The sequence below is a fragment of the Enoplosus armatus genome, chromosome 4 (genome assembly GCF_043641665.1).
Source record: "Enoplosus armatus isolate fEnoArm2 chromosome 4, fEnoArm2.hap1, whole genome shotgun sequence".
Lineage (NCBI taxonomy): Eukaryota > Metazoa > Chordata > Actinopteri > Centrarchiformes > Enoplosidae > Enoplosus > Enoplosus armatus.
Window position 1 is genome coordinate 16,884,874 of NC_092183.1, and position 19,569 is coordinate 16,904,442.

At 44.4% G+C, this 19,569-nt stretch overlaps 1 protein-coding gene across 1 annotated transcript in view; it reads right to left on the minus strand.

Annotated features, from left to right (window-relative positions):
• Positions 1-1,007: 1,007 nt before the first annotated feature.
• arb2a (ARB2 cotranscriptional regulator A) overlaps positions 1,008-19,569 on the minus strand; it is a 149,508-nt gene continuing 130,946 nt past the window's right edge. The window contains exon 11 of the mRNA XM_070904954.1: positions 1,008-1,168. Coding sequence (XP_070761055.1) covers positions 1,008-1,168 — 161 coding nt within the window. The remainder of the gene's footprint in view (positions 1,169-19,569) is intronic.

Below are 19,569 nucleotides of genomic sequence, written 5' to 3' on the forward strand. Positions count from 1 at the left end.
AGAGATGGACTCTCCGCAGTTTTGCAAATCAAACCTGGAGATATTCTAAAGTAAACACGGAGAAGTATTGGCTTGATATTAAAATCAAGTAGTGTGAATGTGTGTATGAGACATTGCATTCAAATTTAGCTCAAAGTTGAGAAAAGAAAAAAAGACATTTCTTATTATAAGCACTGCAATCCCAGAAATATATGGCACGGGTTAGAACCACATTTTCACAAAGCTGAATGAGAAAAGTCAGGCTTAAAAGCTGACTGCATGTGCGGAGGAGTTAGAGAATGAAGAAGTCATAAAAACAGCAGCCTTTGTTAAAACAAAACAAATGGTTACCAGTAAGGAATGTGTGTTCACTCTTGTTAAAAACATTTGTGGTGGGTAAGGGCTTAAAAAAAAAAAAAAGATGGGCGCGGATCTGGCTGAAATGATATCAAACCTCAGCAGAACGTACCATACAGCAGGAGGAGATTTCGGGGTAAGAGGCCCAGGCTTTAGGACCAGGGGGGGAAGAGGGAGAGGAGGGAGAGACTGAGCAGTGCAGACTGGAGGGCAGGCGGGGCATTAGCTCAGTTCAGGCTGATGTCAGGACAATTAGAGGTGCACCACAGCGCATTGTGCACAGCGCCTGTCAGCCTTAATCTCTGCTGCCGTGGCCCGTACCCGCAGCCAGGCCACAGCCCACGGGAAGCGCTAACACTCAGGCCCATATTGCTTTGACAGTTGCGCTCATCTAGAAGTAATGCAAAACGTTATTGTGATGTATACATGGTGACCCTGTACTCTTGTCTCTTACAACAACAAGGCTGTGTGTGTGCAGAGCCAGGGAGGGCTGGAAGGGAGAAATGACACTCGGGGGAGAAGAGTGAGGAAAGAAAGATGCAGGGAGGTTACAGAGGGAAAGGGAGACAAAATAGCAGAGAGTATCTCGAACCTTAGCCTCCCTTTCTCCATTTCCCCGTCTGATCCCTTGCCACCCCACTCCCTCTCCTCTTGTTTCAAGTCAATTTATTCTAGAAATCTTGGTGTTTGTTTTTGAGGGAGCTGCTGCGTGTAGTGACAGTGTTGGAGGTCTCCTCCACCTCCTCATCCTCTTTCACCTCCAGGACTTTACTGAAGAACCTGAAGATGGAGTTGAAACTCATCCAGGGGGTCAGCTCATGCCTCTCTGTACCTACATGTAAAAGAAAGACACACACACACACACACACACAAACATAAGCATGAGCAAGGTTCTCATAATATTTGCTTAAAGCTGCAAAGAAAGAAAGTGTATGGTGAATATTTAACATTATCAAAAATCTAGCTCTGCATCCCATCCACCTTCTGTGGCAACAGGTGAAAATAAATGAACACCATTTGATAAGAAGTTTAGTCCTGTAAACCTCACCACTCCTACAATGCATTGAATTGCTCCATGCAAGCCTAAGGCCTTATGCATGAGAGCCATGACAGCCTATGACCTATGAGTCCAATGGGACCGCCTTAATATGTTACCCAAGCGGATACCTGATAATCAACACCACTGCACGTCCCTCTTTCCATCTCAGGCCTTCCAACAAAACCAGAGTTATGCACAATGGGCGCACTAAGCGAAACCAGTGGAGCGGTAGTCATTCATTCTAAAGGGCTGATTGAGGATAGGCAAGACAGAAGCTGAGGAGAGGTAACTAGCGAGCATATCAAGTGGTCTAGCCGTGGCGGGGGGAGGCAGCAGTGCTGGGTTTCCATCTGACCTCCTCCAGGTTAGCCAGTTCCCAAGTTGGGGGTCACAGTGGAGCTTGAAATCTGGTACATGCACCTCAGGTTCCTGTCCGCCTCAGGGGTTAGGGTATCACTGGCCAACTTTTTAGTTGGATAGCTTGCAAATTCGATGGCAGTTTCTATGTTTCTTCTACACTAGCTAGGCCTGCTACAGAAACCTCGGCTCAGAATTGGAGCATCGACGACAAGGACAGATCACGGCTGCAGCTGTTGTCCGACTCGTCTCTGCTACTGCTCGTGAACCATTCAGAGAGCGAGTGCTAACAGATAATGGCTTGCTTCTGCTGCCGCTGGCTAGCAGCTCAGCTGCTTAGCAACACAACTGTAACTGGACTCGAGAAGCCATATTGAGGTGCCCCCTTGTTTCCCAGAGGGAGAATAGGTTTGCTGCAAGATGATATTAAGAGTTCCATCCCTTGATAGATGGATCTAAGAAAAATTTACATGTGTTTACAGACAGAGGGATGAGTGAATACAAGCTTTGAAATAATGAGTTTTCTTTTTTTGAATCCTTATTTGCACACTTAAGACTGTTTTTTTTTGTTGGGACCTGCGTTTGTTTTTAAGATAAGAACATTTAAATGGGTCCCTACAATTTTCTCGGGAGGATTAAAAAAAGAAAGGATAAGCTTAGTATCTGAAATCAGTTGGGGTTGTATGAAAACAACTGGTCCCAGCAGAAAAGGGTTGAAAACCACGACCCTTCTGGATGAGTCAAATCAGAAGGACATAAAAAATACCTCTGCTCCTCTCTTCTCCTTCCTTGCTTCCTCCCTTCTCCTCTGTGTACATGCCATCAGCTATAAAAAGCTAGACTAGACTAGAAGGCCGCAGGGATACAATTAGGAAGCACCTTAAAGGCTCTCTCACCATAGACAGGCCTCTGATGACCATTGCACTGACCCCATGTTTATTAGATTGACCCTTGTCTGGACGCATTAATGGAAATGCTGTGCGTGCACGTGTGTGTTTGTGTGTATGATTGTTAGACCGGGTGTAAGTGTGAGGTCTTTGGCTGGGAGTGGATTTGGGTTCAGTTTCTGGTGGTGTGTTTTGTTTGTGCGTGTAATTTGTGTGTACGAGTATGTAAGGGGGTTCTCGATCTCTCTGAGATAAGGGACTGCGCTGCACGCTATATAGCAAGCAGACTGCAGTTAGTGCCTTGGGTCAAATTTACTGGCCTGGCAATCATGGGAGTCAATAACCCAGCACTCTCAGTGACTCTGCTACCTGTGTAGGGCGCAACATAACATCCATCCCTGGAAAACAAAAACACAGCCCTCTCACACCTCTAATCTATCATTTATATCCAATTTGAGGCACTGTGATCTTTTTCCACCTCCTCCTCCATTTTCCCCATCTCATCGGTCTCTCCCTCACCAGTGTTTTTACTTCTGTTTTGTCCTTTTTTTTTTCTCCTGCAGAAGCGATCAATGCCGCAGCGCTCTCTCATTCACCCTGAACTGGCGGTGAACTCCTGCGGAACGCCGCCAGCCTCTCCACCCTATCCCATCGCAGTTCGGGGTCACCAGGGGGGCGTCTCTGTGCCAATATGCAGATGAGCCTGTGCCCCTCCAATGACTCTGGTGTGAAGCTCCACCCCTCTATATGGTGGAGAGCCCCCCACCCCACCCCCGCCACCCGACGACACTCGCACACAGAGACATAAACCCACTCTCACACTGGCTTAAATAGGCCTTTAACAGCTTACGTCCACTCTTCCTTTAATAGCCAAAGTGTGTCGAACCTAATGGATGTTGTCAAAGCTGAGATGTGACCACTGATTTAGAGGAGGAACCCCAATGACCAGGCTTCACTTGCCACTAAAAACTGAGAGAGAGAGAGAATTACCTCAGGCATGACACAAATCAAAGTAATATCTTTAAAAGATGTGGGGATCGATGAGGTGTCATCTGGATGTCTCTCGTGAGTAAAGTGAACCCATAAACAGCCAATGACTGAAGTACTACTTTATCCTCAATTTTTTGTCCCTGACTGAAAAAGTTTTTCAACTGATAAGCAGATTTTTTCTATGCGCAATTGATTTCATGTATTGTTAAAACAAGATATCACAGACGAATAGCTCTTCCATTTTAATCAGTTTAATTATAACTTGTATCTTTGTATTCAATCGATCAAACTTTACTACTAAAGTATCCTAAATAAAATGTGTATTTGTGTGTGTGCTTTCAGTGCAATAACTGTGAATCAATTAAGTCGCCTGTGCTAACATTTTAACAAGATCATTGTAATTGCATTAATTTAATAAAGTTTACTGTAAATGCAATAATGTCCTCATTTATTGTAAATGCAATAATGATGTTACTGTGAGCTCCATAACATTGGCTATTGTCATGGGAAATACAGAAAAAAAATTCTCTTTACTTTCACAATGTGTTTATAATTAGCATTAGGCAATGGCAAGCTTAACGGAGATTATTTCTGCAAGTGGAATGATGACGGCTGTAACCTTGAGGTGAGGCAACACACACACACACACACACACACACACACACACACACACACACAGACGGAGCACCATGATGATGTTTCACTGTAACGCAGGAAAGAGCAGGTAAAGACACAAGGTCTGTGGTGAAAGCTCCCCTTCCGGGCTCTCTGCTCAGGTCATGGCAGGGTTTCAGTCCGGCGCCTCACCCGTGCCCCGTGTTTGAACATTCTGTGTGTGTTGTCTAAGCCTGGTGAGGCTGCCTCATTATGTGACAGGCACAGGAGAGTATTTGATCCTGGATATTTAGCCTCCTCCACTCTGTCACAGCCACTGGAGCCCTCTCAAGGTAATTGACTGACTGTTTGATCTCCCTCTGACTCTACACTGGTACAAGACACTGACACACACACACACACACACACACACACACACACACACACACACACATTTGTCACTTGCAAGTGTCTACTCATGGATGGCACACACGTTCACTCACACATGTAGCACATACCCACTGTACCCTCCCCCAAAACACCAAACAATCCAACACACACACACACACACACACACACACACACACACACACACACACACACACACACACACACACACACACACACACACACACACATCGACACACACAGTTGTTATCATTTGTGTGCAGTGAGGTAAGGGAACAGGGGAGGAGAGTTTTGAGCTGTTGAAAAGGAAACAAGGAAACTCCTCCATAGCTATGGGCCATGCTTTCTTCCCTCCGCACCAAACGCTGCATGCTGTTACAAATGGTAATCGGCTCTGATTGTCACAAATTTCAAAACAAACGTTAGGTGACTGAAAAGCCAAAGTGACGCCCCGAGTGATACTCCGACAGAAAGCCCGAATCAAAGCATGCCGACTATAATTAGGTTCCATCTGGGCTACATTATTTAAAGCCGCACCAGTTAATTGCTTGTGTACAAATGGCCTATTTTATTTGAATCAAACTTTTTTTGTGATTCGTAATTACATTGATGTGAAGGGGGCCATATCTCTTTACTTCATTTATAATATAAATACATATTCAAATTATTAAGAGGACTTTGAGGCAAGGGAAATGTAAAGTGATGATACTTTTCTTTGTGTGAATTGAATTTCTTTAAACAATTATGAGTGCTTAATCAAATACTGACATTTGGGTTAAACATTTAATGAGCTTCAATTAAAAAAGGAGATGAACAATGATATAATCATGAAGCGAAAATTACAAAAACAGAACACCTAACAGGACTGATATACATGATATTATTGCATGCAGAAGCAAACATTTTCTCATTTCCTTTTGTCAGAGTTTTCATCAAAAATCTAACACAAACAGTGCATTTTCTTATCGATTTCCTATCGACAGTAACCTAAGCTTTTGTTTTATCTCGACGTGAGGCAGAGAAGTGCGTTGTGGTGCGGACCCTGGATGGCTGTAACCTTAGCCGGGGTGCTGTTTGTGGAAACTATCTGTTGCATGGATCAGCGGTGGGGAATCGCTATCTGTATCCTGGTTGTCAGACGATCGGATTTCCGCCCCTGACGCTCTCTGATATTAGATGATCTTCCGTGGTGTGTGTGAGAGTATGTGCACAGTGTGTGTGTACAGTCAGTAATGTGTGTTGTCATCTTGCTTGCCGACATGCGTAAAGGTCGAGAATGTCATTTTGTCCCACGTGGCTGTCTGTCGAAGGGGGTAGGACATGTTGCCACTGGAGACGAGGTCAAAGAGGGCCCAGGCAGGTGACAGCCGGTCAGCCACACTGCCAGAGCAACTCTGTCCTCTGTAGCAAAACGTAGAGATGTTTTCCTCAGTCAAAAAGCTAATTAAATCTAAATTAACCCCCCACCCCTCAATTTCCACCCAGGGTGAAAACATCCACGTCAAACCCGCAGACAGTGTAACAGGTATAATCAGACTTTTATTTATGCTTTGCCTTTCATTTTTAATAAAATCAACATGGTACTAAGCCTTCACACATCCACAGGAGCAGGAGAGACACACGTGCATCACACAAGAAAAAAATGAAACAGAAAAATTACTCAAAACAGAGCTCATTTCATCAAACCAGTAATACCACTGCTGCTTCTAGAAAACAATTCATTTCTAATGCTCGTCGGAAAGCCGGGTCTGCCCCCCCCTCATCTCCCTCTACTGCTTTTAATTACTTTGCTTATTATTGTGTGTTGTTGTTAGACAAAAACAAGGCAGAACTCATTACGCATCCAGAGATGAGGAACCTGAATCACTAGCTACAGGGGCCGCTGAGGGGACTCTGTATTTACTTAGAATAAAATACAAGCAGAAGAGAGACATGGAGAAACAAAATCGAGTGAAAGCCCAGAGAGGGGAGAATATCACATTAACTTGTTGAAATCATCACCCAATGTAAGCTACTTTATATTCCATATAATAATTCCAGGAAAAGTAAAACTTGTGACAACAAAAGACTCCACACAAAAGACACTGTATTTCTACTTTCCCCTTCAGTTCCCTCCCTTCATCTATCCTTCTCCACTCGCCGCCTCCCTACCCAGACACTGAGACTGCGCTGAGTGCTTTTTTATTTTAACGTGAATGAGTGGCCTTGGTCGTCATAAAGGACCCTCGCTTTTATAGACTTGGATCGGAGTATTTACAAGATAACCCTGGTCCAAGGACAGTGCAAGCTATTTGATACCAGTGTCAGACTCTCCTCTCTCCTCTTCAGTAAAAATTGAAAGCCCAAACATGCCCTCGCCTCTGACAGCACCTCTCAATGTCAGTTGTTTTACTCTGCTCCACTAAAACGGGATGAGACGCTCTTTGGAATAAGAGAGACAGCTGTGTGTGGCATTTAACACAGACATCAGTTGCACTATTTCTCATTTATTGTTAACATTTGAATAATAATGGCATTAAATAATAGAGATACAGATGTATTTAAAAGTGCAGTAAAATATCGAAATAGAAGATTCAAGTTAGCTCTGTATGTATACAGCATGTGAAAACAAGTTGCTAAGAATTTGTCTCAGTGTTGTCAGGATAGACACAAGGCAAGACATTGGGTACAAATACATCTCTCATAACAACCATTAAGATGTACAATAAAATCAGTCAATTCAATTCATATATTAAATGAATGAAAAACAGAATGACTATAAATCTGTTTTAATTAAACTGTACAATCCTATTCTCCGTATATCAAAAAAGGGACACTGTGATGTCCTGTTTAATCAGGAAGCCATTTGGATGAAACTTTGAATTACTACTTTAGACAAACAAAAAGAAGAGTTAATGAAAAAATTACACAAAATATGTTATTTGGTTAAAAGGGATACTTTGAGATATAGTCTGAGCCCACTGCACATAACCAACAAATCAAATTGACTGCACCAGGAAACATTATTTTGAGAATGTCTTTGTAATAGAAAGAATTCATGGCAGCTTTGGAAAACAAAACATTGTCACTTCAATTATCAGATGCACACATAACATAAATTCTGCTCTTCCTTTCCTTATAAACCTCTATTCTTATCTTGCTTTTAGTGACACCATCATGGACAACACATGTTCACTCCGGCATGTCCAAGATTCACTGGCAGTTTTTGTTTTAAATGCACAAGGTCTGCACATGTACCTGTTGTTTCAGTGTACGTATGTGACAGAGAGACATAGAAAGAGGGAGATTGAGTGACTGAGTGTGCGTACACATGTATGTGTATGGAGGGGCCTTGTTGGGAGTGCCACCCAGACATTAGCACTGTAAACAGTGCAGGCCTCCTTCCCTGTCCGGGCCCTTTGTTCCATCTGCACCACCATTGGTCGGGACTTAAATGGCAAACACTCAGGGGCTGCTAGCTCGCCTGACACGGTTTTGTTTTTGGCCTATTGAGGGGCAATGGAGAGCTTCTGTTTCTATGCCCGGGCACAATGTGTCTCAAAAGCAGCATGACTGAAAAGAGAGGCCCCCACAAAGACTGTCCATTAGTAGAGGCACTGCATGCATGCGTATACGTGCACTCACATAGGCACAAGCACGCACACTGACACACACACACACACACACACACACACACACACACACACACATCATGGTGCCTGGGCAAGGGTCAGGAAAGACAACCTTGCCACACTGGCGGAGATGGAGCATATGCACATGTGGGTGTGCCCATGTACACGCTAACACACACACATAAGCACAGAGTCTATATAACCAAATCCAAGCCAAACTGCACATTCGCTACACCACTTCACTATACTACACTCACTCCCCACTCACATAAACACACAACCTCTGCTCCACTTCAACACATTGAGGTCTGGGGCGCACACACACACACACACACACACACACACACACACACGCACCTCCCTAGCACCTTCAGGACAATACCGGGCATAGAAAAACACACACTCACACGCACACTTCTACAATATCAGACATACACACATCACTCAGTCACAAAAGAGGTGGAGGAGGAGGAGAGGGCTAAAAGAGGCCCCCTTGCACCTGTAAGAAAGACAGGCCGCATTCAGAATCAATGGTCACAGAATAGACAGCTTTGAGTGTGAGAACCCCCATCCACACAAGGCCATGGTGATCGCACACACCTTACATACAGCCCTCCTTCACTAACCAGGTTGTCCAAGCTCTATAGAAGAATAGAGCACAGTCATTAACATTGCTGGCACATGCTTTGCGCAATGCAAGGTATAACTGAAAATAATCCAAAGGCATTACACACTGGCAGCATGGTAAGGGAATGTACAGTTTATGGTAATATTTTTAAAATGATTCCCCCCTTGTCTTTACATTCCACCATATAAATCTTTTGTTCTCGGGCTGTAAATGTTTACACAGCACTATGCTTGCTGCTTTCATTGCTTACAATGAGGAAAAAATGCCTTGTTGCATGTTCCTCACTGTCCCAGGGCTTTGGTGACAAAAAGCATGACGTGGATTTGATAGCTTTATATCAACAGTTGCCATGACTAGCACTTCACCAAAAGATTTCTTTCGCACTACAAGCTAAAAAAGAGCTGCGCAGTAGACGCAAATGATTGATATTCTACGCAATGATTTGTCACCCATGTCAATCTCTAACAAAGCAGAGAAAACACATTTATGTTAGCACCAAGCAGCTGCCTTTGGACCTTAGGTGACGAAAGAAACAGCAATGCAAATGATCAAACTAGTGGATCTGCTTGAATTTTTCTCTTTGGCCTCAGATTGTACTGAACTGAAGGCGCACACAAGAATAAACACATATGCAAATGTACATGCAGGTTCCTCAGGTGAGATGACATGAAAGCAAGCTCCCTGGTTTTTATCCCAACAGGTTTCCACTGGGGCCAACCAGCAACAATTTAAACACAGCTTGATTGTCTAACACTTCTGACTGCTCAGCATCTCTGGACGCATCGGAACATCATTTCCACAGAGTTTCAGAGTCTCCTGCGATGGAAATTTGACTAATTCCACCAACTTTTTCTTTTTTTTTGTCTCAAATAGACACACATACATACACCTGCTATGGAGCTACTTCCCATGTGATCCCATGCATTGTAACACATGCAGTAAGGGGGATATAGTGTGTGTGTGTGTGTGTGTGTGTGTGTGTGTGTGTGTGTGTGTGTGTGTTGGAGGGATGAAAACAATATAGCAGAGGGTAGGAGAGGAGAGGGTAGGATAGATGTGGAGGAGAGAAGAGGAAAGAGGTCAGGTGGGGGAGGAGCAGGCCAGGGGTGGAGATAGCAGAGAGTGGGTGTTGAGGGTGGAACAGGTCTGAAATAGATCACTTAAGGGAACAAAGTGTAATTAATGGGTCGCCACAGATAAGAGGGCTCTGGCCCTATCTGGGAATGTGCTAATGGAGTTGACACACACTCAACAAGATCAGTGGACAACCCCTCTTTATGTGTGTGTGCGTTTGCACGCGCGTACATGGGTGGGTGTGTTTAAGGACACACAATGGATAAATAGTGGGAGGAGAAGACTGCTAAGGTGACAGGTTAACATGGTTTCCTCCATGACGACGATCTGCCATCCCTGCAATCAGAGAAAACCCTGAAGGAAACACACACACACACACACACAGTTTTCTTCTGCTTCACACAACCATAACACACAAACATATCTATGTGAGTCAGCCTCCCTAACTCACGTAGATGTCCCGCCTCACATCAAAACATGAGTGATGTTATTACACTTGGCGAGCCGGCACGCCTTCAGTCGTGGGGATGTGGTTGTTTACGGAGAGCTGGAGGAGGAGGAAGCCGCCTGGTCAAGAGAGGGTCAGACCTGAAGTGTTCTAAGAGAAGCAAACTGACACAAACCTCTCCTCAAACTTCCTGCCTGCGTGTGTCCCTGCGTCAGGGGAACCTGGCTGGAGCCAAGGGGCCGGTGCATGTAGATGTGTGCGTGTGTGTGCATGTGTGTTGCTTCAATCTCTTGGGTTTGGAGCCCGGCCGGGGACGTCGGGGGAGGGTTTGCAGGAGCCCACGTGCGCTGGGACAGTGAGATGGTCTGTGATGGACAAGGCAAGACAAGGAGGATTTCCCCTGTTTGTCTGAGCGAGCAGAGCAGCCGTGTCACACACACACACACACAAGTCTGTCTCCGGGATGGATTTTGTGTGTTTATGTGTGTGGCATGAGGGGAGTAGGTCAGGCATCTGGTTGGTTTTGTATGTTGGTGTGTGTGTCCGCCTCTCTCAGGGTCACGGACCCTGGGGCCATCTACTTCAGTCTGGTTTAGTCAGACAAGCCAAGGCTACACTGACACACTGCATGACTTAGTAATATAGAGACCGCTGGCTTGGTGCCGCAAATACAAGGCTCAGACGTGTGAATAATTAAAAAAAAACACATATCTTACATCTTGATGGAAATTAACTATTTAATATCATTACCTCGTCACCTTGACAAGTCAATAAATGTCAAATTAAGTAAATGTCTTTAAACACAAGGGCGTGACCTCGACAATAGCAAGCTGTGCATTGTGTTGTTATGAGTGTACCACAGCAACCTGAAAAGTGTGTTTTGCTTGTGTGTAATGTAGCATCAGGAGGTTAAACGGAGAGGGACGAGACTCCGATCAGTCAGGACATGGGGAGAACAGCTTCAAAGACTCAACATCAACCCCTCTCTCTCTTTCACACTCACGCACGCACACAAACACACTGACGGACAGTCCATTGCTCCCAGCTTATCTCTACTTTGTCCTTGGACTGTCTGAATACCACTGGAGGCGAGCATGATTTGAGAGAGCAAGTGGGAACAAGAGAGAGGAAGACAGAGAGGGGAAGAAAGAGGAAAATGATAGAGGGAAGGAGAGGGGGAGAAAGGAGGCGCCCCTCAATGACATCTAAAGAGATAACTCACTCTCCAGAGCTTCTTTTCTCTTGCTATCACTTTCCCAGGCAGCGCTCAAGCCACATAAGGCAGTGTGTGTGTTAACTTTGCGTGTGTGCATGCATGTGTATGAATGAGTGACAGTAGTGTGTATGGGAATACAGTGTACCTGAAGGTGAAAAAGGCAAAAGATTTTTGAATCTCAATGAGATGATCTAAAGAGCTATCAAGCACAATGACGTGCATACTGAATACAGCACACTGCATATGTTGGCCAGAAAAAAAGAAATTCTGCTTGGTCAGACTTCATGAGGGTTATTAAAGATTATGTATAAAGCTATAATTAAGAAAATAAAGATGCATGTTTGTTTGCATGTAACATCAGTGTATAATTGTATAGATAAAGCTGAAAGTTGATAAAATACACAAAATAACTGTATGCTGTATATATATTCATGTCAGAATCATTTTGCTGTGAATCTGCACTCAGATGGCTGCTTGAGAAATGATGTACCAAACAAAACACAAACAACAGCTGGCTTGTCTCTTGATTGAAAGTTAACTTTGGAAAAACAAAGCATCGGGCCAGCGGTGGGTCACAACAATGTTGAAAACACCCAAACAAAACAGCAGGAAAACACAAAGTGGTCCGACGCTGCCACTGTTGTCGGAAACGCTCCCCTTGTAGGCACAGACAACTGCGAGGAAGAGTTAACCTTTTGATAAGCTGCTTTGAGTCCCAGCTGTATGCATTTTTCATCGAAATGTGTGAGTCAGAAAGAGAATAATTATCTCCTCTTGCTCAATGCAGAGGCAAGGGGTTGCAGCCCCCAGTCTGGTCTTCATGAATGAACTAAGTCCTGAAATGAAGCAGCGCTGATGAGCAGAGAGCGAAACTGAGCTCTGCTAATTCGTAACCCAAAAAAAAAGGAAATTTACAACTTTCCTGGTTAAGCACAACGGCAAAGGCACTGAGACGCAGCATGTACATTGGAATTGCTAGACGCATTGAGATGTTCCATTTACTTAATATTGGACCAGAATCTTCACATTTCTTTTTAGGCCAACTTAACTTTAAAACAGCTTTGATAAGAAACTGAACCCATGAATCTGTAAGGCTGCATTCAGACTGACGATAGCACTGCTTCACATAGTACAGCTTTCGTATTCATTTCAATGACATCCCTGCATTTGTGTAGTGAGGTTGTCATCTCTGGGGCTCCAGTAAGGCAAAAAAGGCAAAAAAGGCAAAAAAAGTTGTCATCTGGAAGTGCACTGTGTTGGCCAACCAAATATGGATTTACCTTAGAAGTAATGAGACAGTGGAGCAAATTACTGCTAATATGATACATACAAAGGACTGTAAACCACTCTTTGTCTGTGCATCTGTACATGTAGCAATCACCCTGACCAGTTGAGTGTTCTTTCTTTGACACAGTGCTATTGTTGTACAAGAACAAACATGTATGCACAAACATACACATAGACACAAAAGTTGAGCAGTGTCTGCCAAAAAGGGCAAGGTCACTGATCCCTGCTTCAGAGTGGCCACGATCACCTCTAGAGGAGACACAATCTACACATGCCCTGGCACCGACAAACGTGTGTGCAGACACACACAGAAACAAAAGAAACAGAGCACCCACCCCGACAGAGCTTAAGACCTTTATCTGACAGCATCAGCTAACACCAGATACACACACACAGTCCTGCCCTGACCTTGCAGCACTTCAAGACTAATCAAAATTGTAGCTGGGATCAGAGGTGTGGGTACAACGGGCAGAGAGAGTCATTCATTTTGTGCATGTGTGTGTGTTTTTCTATATATATGTGTGTGTGTATGTGTGGTGGGGTGGACGAGACGAGTCAGAGATTGAGGGAGGGGAGGTCAGGGGAGGCACTCACCCTCTCAATCCTCCACTATTGACTTGTGAGCAGAGAGACGGTGCCGAGCGGTCAACGGCAAATTGAATAAACTGATCAATAACCTCGCACTTGTCAGGAGGGACGAAGGCACCTTTAAAAAAAAACACACCGCAGCCCAACTTGAACTATGCAGGAGGGGAGACATTGATCAAATCATGTAGAGCTCCGCCAGCCCACTCGCCCAGTTTTGTTCTCCATCCATGACATGTGTGTAACGCTACTTCTCAATAACACTGTGGGAGACGGCTTACAGAGCGGGGAGGTGAGAGGAGGTGTCATCGCATTTCAACAATGGGAAGCCAAAACCGAGCAGAAAATTAAAATGTTTAAAAGAGATAAGAGACACATTAGGAGAAAATGGCTTATCCTCAGCCTTCAAACAGCAAACTATTTAAGAATGTGATTGAGTATGTGTATGTGTGGAGGTGGCTGCTTGTTGAGGCTGCTGATGGAGAAAAGGGAAAGAGAGAGCCATGAGGTAAAATGGTCAGCAGGATTAGGGGACTGAGAGAATGGGGAAGGAAACTATGAGTTAAGCCTCTTTCACACATAGCTCCCGGTAAATTACTGGGATAACCTTTCCGGCATTGCTGGTGATTTTCACTATGCAGCTATATTCACAAACATTTCCGTCTTGTGCCTTTTCACACATGCCATGGCAATGCCAGAATAGATGGGGCAAGGGACGCATCTATTGTTTTTCCAACCCACTTGAGACAAAACCACACCCACTTCCATATGATGAAAGTCTTGACGGCTCTGTTCCCATGGAAACCACGCTCACATGGGTCCTGCGAAATGTGACAGGTACAGTAGCTTGGAAAATAGCATCATGGGGCACTGAATTTGATGAATTTACTGTTTATCAGACCCCAAATCAGACAAGAATTAGCTAGCTAGTGTGCTATTTCCTAACTGTATGTTCAGTGGGTGTCTGGTGTTGAGTAATGGGAAACGTTAATTCTGAAGGCCTTTGAGTTAACAGTTTGAGTCATAGCATAGAGGCTGTTCGTGTAGCTCTGGTTGTGCCTGTGCTTTTCTTGCGGTTGGTTTGTAAAACAAATGGCAGGCTGGACCCGGACTGGTACCTAACCAAGTAGTCCTGGCTGCGTCTATCGTTTTTCCAAGCTCAGTGTGTGTGGAGGGGCAGCCCAGTGGCAGGCCGCGGTGCTGCTGGTTGTCTTGGGGTCACTCCTCCTACGTAGCCGCTTTGCCGGAGTGTCTCTGGGCAAGGCAGTGGCTCCATCGGAGAGTGACCCCGAGGCGAGCAGCAGCAGGCGGAGCAGAAGGAACTGCGACAGCGGAAGAGGTTGGTGTGTTTACAGGGGAAACTACAGCTCACAATCCGCTGTATCAGCACCACTGCTGGCTGCTTGTTTGACAAACCAACCGCAAGAAAAATAGACACAACCGGAGCTACACATAAAAAAGCCTCTATGCTTGACTCAAACTGTTAACTCAGTTGACAGAGCTGTTTTTGTCGGTGCCAATGTTCTTGTAATGTATTTAATATTCAGTTATCAAATCACCCGCAAAAGCATTGGCAAGGCAACGGTAAACAAGTCGTGGATTCAAATACGTCATCAGCGGAGTATTGCGATTGGTTTGCTTGCTGCTCGTGAAAGCGTCTTTCGTCAAACGGACGTAACCCTTTACGTGCTGTTCCTGGAATGTTACTGCTTACATTCACAACACAGCCATACCGGCATTTTCCCTGAATTGTTACTAGGTCTTGAGGTGGGAAACTGGCGTTACATGTTTCCCTGAATATTGATCCCTGCTCCCATTCACACATGACTTCGTGCAGGAAATGTTCCTGAACATTTTAGGGATAGGCTGCATGTGTGAAAGAAGCTTTAGAACGGCAGAAACAGAAGTGTGGGAAGGAAGAAAGAAGAGGAGAAAAACTACCCTCTGTCATAATTTAAACGAGCCGTAGTCTCCCAACGCTCTGTTTACAATGTATAATTTATGCCTCCCAGTTCAAACACAGCTTTATCTGCACTCAGCTGCTAAGTGATATGATTTCACTTTTTATAGCAGCCCCCCCACCCATCCAATCCTCTACCACCCCCAGTCCCTCTGTAATGCAGGCTGGTGTGATTCTGCACGCCTCGTGCACTGACTTTCAACTGTACAGCCCCCCGAGGGCTAAAGTAGCATATTAAACCCCTCCCTAACCCCATCCTCTTCCCTCCCTTAAGCAAAACTGCAGCCCTAGACACACACACGTGTTCTTGTGTGTGTGTGCACACATCCACAGACATGCACACCCTACATGCTGAAAAAGAGAGGGCTGCCTCATATTTTACAGCAGTTAAAGTTTCTTTCTGTATTTATTGCTGTGTTGGTGAGCAGTAATGTCCCATTTCACAGCAGCACACTCTGACCTCTGATCAGAGCCTCTCTGATGACCCCATGGCTCTGACTGAGTTGCACTAATACGCCACTTAGGTTACTCTGGTTTAATGGCACTTTTCATCTGCCCCCTCCACACTTATCCAGCAGTGCACGCACACACACACACACACACACACACACACACACACACACACACACACATACACATATATTACAGATATATATAGATATCATATTGAACATCATACTGGGGGGACAATCTCGGTAATGTTTGGCGTCCTAATACACAAAGTGGTTAATAAAGGCTTAATGGCTTTCCACAGCGTTCACCATGCTGATCAGTGCAGTGATGGCACCAAGGGTCAAAAAATCAACCAATGAAGGCATAAACTGTGGTGTAAAGTGGAAATTACCAAGTGTAAGGTGAGCATGAACATTAATTATATTAATTATATTTTAGTAGTAATTACTAATATTACTAATTTTGCTGAGTTACCATAGACCACGTTAAGGTATTTTGATTTGAGAACATTTTAACTGTAGTACAAATGCAGCTCTGCGATGATGACGTGGATCACAATTTCAAACCAAATCTTTTAATCTTTAGTCACATGTGTGATGATTTTGTGCTTCATTTACTATCAAGGAAACATTTTTACTGAATCACACAATGAACTCTGGTCTATTCTCATTACATCATTATGTAACAAATCAATTTATCTGACTTCTGCAAAGTATTATCCATCTGCTTTTCTTCTTCTCTGGATCCTCTACTTTCCCACCATTTCAACTATGCATCATACCGCTCCAGTCTCCCCTCCTCCAGCTTCTTTTTACTTATTCTCTGCCATCTCCTCCCCTCTTCTTTCTATATATGCCTACATAGTGTTTGTGCTAGCAGAAAATTCCCACTTTGTCTCTGGGGGGAACTGCGTTTTTCTCTGCTCCATTCGTCTCTCGTTCTTCTCTTGTATGTTTTCCATGCTGGCAAAGCTTCCTCTTCCTGCATGCAGCAGGGAGTGTGCTCCGTCTGCGGCTGTCCCATAAGGGACCCTACAGTGTGATGTTACTGTCTCCCCTTTCAGAGGGATCCTCTCTCTCTGGCTGCTCTTTTCTTTCTTTCCCTACAAGACGTTCATGCCTTTATTTTTTTTTCCTGTCACTGACTTCTTTATCCTCTTCTCCCTCACTTACTTTCTTAATCTGTTTATCTGACTCTTACCCCCTGATACTTTCCAGCTCACATGCACTCTCTCTCACTCTCTCTCTCTACCCCCAGTGACACTCACACACTTAATTACTCCTTTTTCCTGTTTACTTCTGTTTTCCTGTATTCTTTTCTGGCATCGACTGATCTAACCTCTGAAAAAAGTGCAAATCCTTGTTGCCAAAAACAAAATTCATAATTGACTGGGGTCTGCAATGGAAGTCTTTTGAATGTCTGGTTGCAAGCTCTATCGTACATCTTATCTCTCCAGTCCGGAGCTCAATTTCTTTGAGCCATCTTTAACTATGACACTCTTTGGGGTACCTTTGCTTCTAGCTCAGTAGTCTGGAGTCTGGAGCTCCAAGATGCCACAAACCCCCTTCCGCTAGCACACTGAACAAAGCCTCAGTCTTCAGTCTCTAGGGAAGTGGCTGATATGTGTGTGTGCTGCTGTCCAAGTGACTGGCCAGCCAACAGACCAGGGACCCCCGCCATATGGCTAGGGGCTGTCCTGCTCCAGTGTCCCTGTAGGGGCACACTATGATGGGCCACCCCACAGATCCTGTACTGGGCACCATGTCCTGTGACACACACTCAGTGGTAAAGAAGGATAACCCAAACACACACTCAAGCAACAAGACATGCACTGCAGATGTGCATATGTGCACTCGTTCACAAAAAGTCTCACAAACTCATGGGGCTTCCTCTTATTAATATCACAGGGAGTGCTAAAGTTAAAATGGACAGTTTAAGACAAACTTACTTCCCTCTACTCAACCAAACCAGCCATTCTGCCAAAACAGAACCACCGACTGGAAATGAGCCAGAATGGTACACTATGCAATCCTGCAGTGCATTGCAGTTAGTAGGAAATATCTGAGAGCATGACTTCTTAAACTCCCACTGAACAGAAATTCCTTTGGGATTCTCATGTTAATGCTATGCACATGTTTATTGTATTTTCTTTGTTCTTGGTAAAAATGGAAAGACAAGAAAAATTGGTAAAAGAAACAGGGTTTACATGAAATACAGTTTAGCAACTAAGTTAAATTTGTTACACTGTTTATATATAAATTATAGAGAGAGGGAAATGTCAGTGTCTTCATATCACCATTAAAATGTCGTGTGTCTGAAGCCTCTTATTACACACATCTCCCTGTAAGCAAGCATGTCACCACTTAGAAATGTGGAATTGGCAACTCAAAAGTGAAAGCTACAGATGGGAACACAGCTTGGCTACACCATACATACATATACAGTGAAATAGACTACATACTCCAGGGACTTATAAAGATGTAAACAGAGTTTTAAAGGTTGAGGGAGATCTTCAGTTTGTAGAAATGCAGAGCAATGCCTTGACTAGAAAAAATGAGTTGCTGTGTGGGTGAAATTCCCTTGACCTGGCATCTATGGACAAGGTCTCTGGTTAATTAAGTTTCTTGTACATCCAACTGGATGGCTATTATGTTTGCAGTTCTCTTTGGAGATTAACATGGAGGCCTCTAAATCCACCTCACAATTTCATTTCATTCAACAGGATTTCTTTTCTCTTTTCTAAAGGTTCATATCAGCAATGTGATATGGGGGCGGGGGACGGTATGTGGGTCTGTGCGTGCATGTGCGCATGCGTGTGCATGTGTATCTCTGTTCTTTTCAGCGTGCATTTTGTGACTTGTCTGTGCTGAAGCGATAGATAAAGAGAGAGAGAGGGGAGAGAGAGCGAGTCCTTTTCAGTGTGCATTCTGGCATGTCTATGTGAAAGAGAGAGGTGTTAAACTGAAACACAGAGAATGGGATTCGGGTTAAAGCGAATTCACCTCTCTAAATATTGCTCTTGGCTGAGGATGACACATTTGTCCATGGTGTTCTCACGTGGCCAGAGATGAGCTGGGACACAAAATGTCAGAACCTGATGCCAGTGTGATCAAGAGCAATCACAAGGTGAAGAGCAAGCTGACTGTCTGTCGGCACAAAAGTAGACTTTGACACGTCTAGGTAACACAATCCCTCAGTGTAAATGATGAGTACAGGGGCCATACAGTATTAGCATGTAGGTTACACACACTGTTGCTAGGCATATGCAGACAAATATATATTCACACACACACATGCACGCAGACACATGCACACACATGTCTAATGACCGATTGTTACAGAATGTTTGTTTGGGTGGAACTTGAACCTGTCTGTGCCCCAGGGCCACAGCCAAGCAGGTGTTGGTGCACACACACACACACACATACACACTCACACAATCACATTCAGAAAGTAAGAACACCTGGACACCTGGGCTGGGCTGCACAGACTCACTGTCAGACTCACAGGAGCTGTCACACACTCCAGGATGAAAGTGACCCTAGAGCTGAGGGGGGCACACCTGTGCCATGGGAGGCCCCCTGTCTGTCGAGGACCCTCTCATAAAAACACTCTGTCACAGTGACAAAGTTGTAGGCGTTTAATTGGCACTTAAACTCGCTCACTGCTAATAAGGGTACTAATAACATCTCTCAG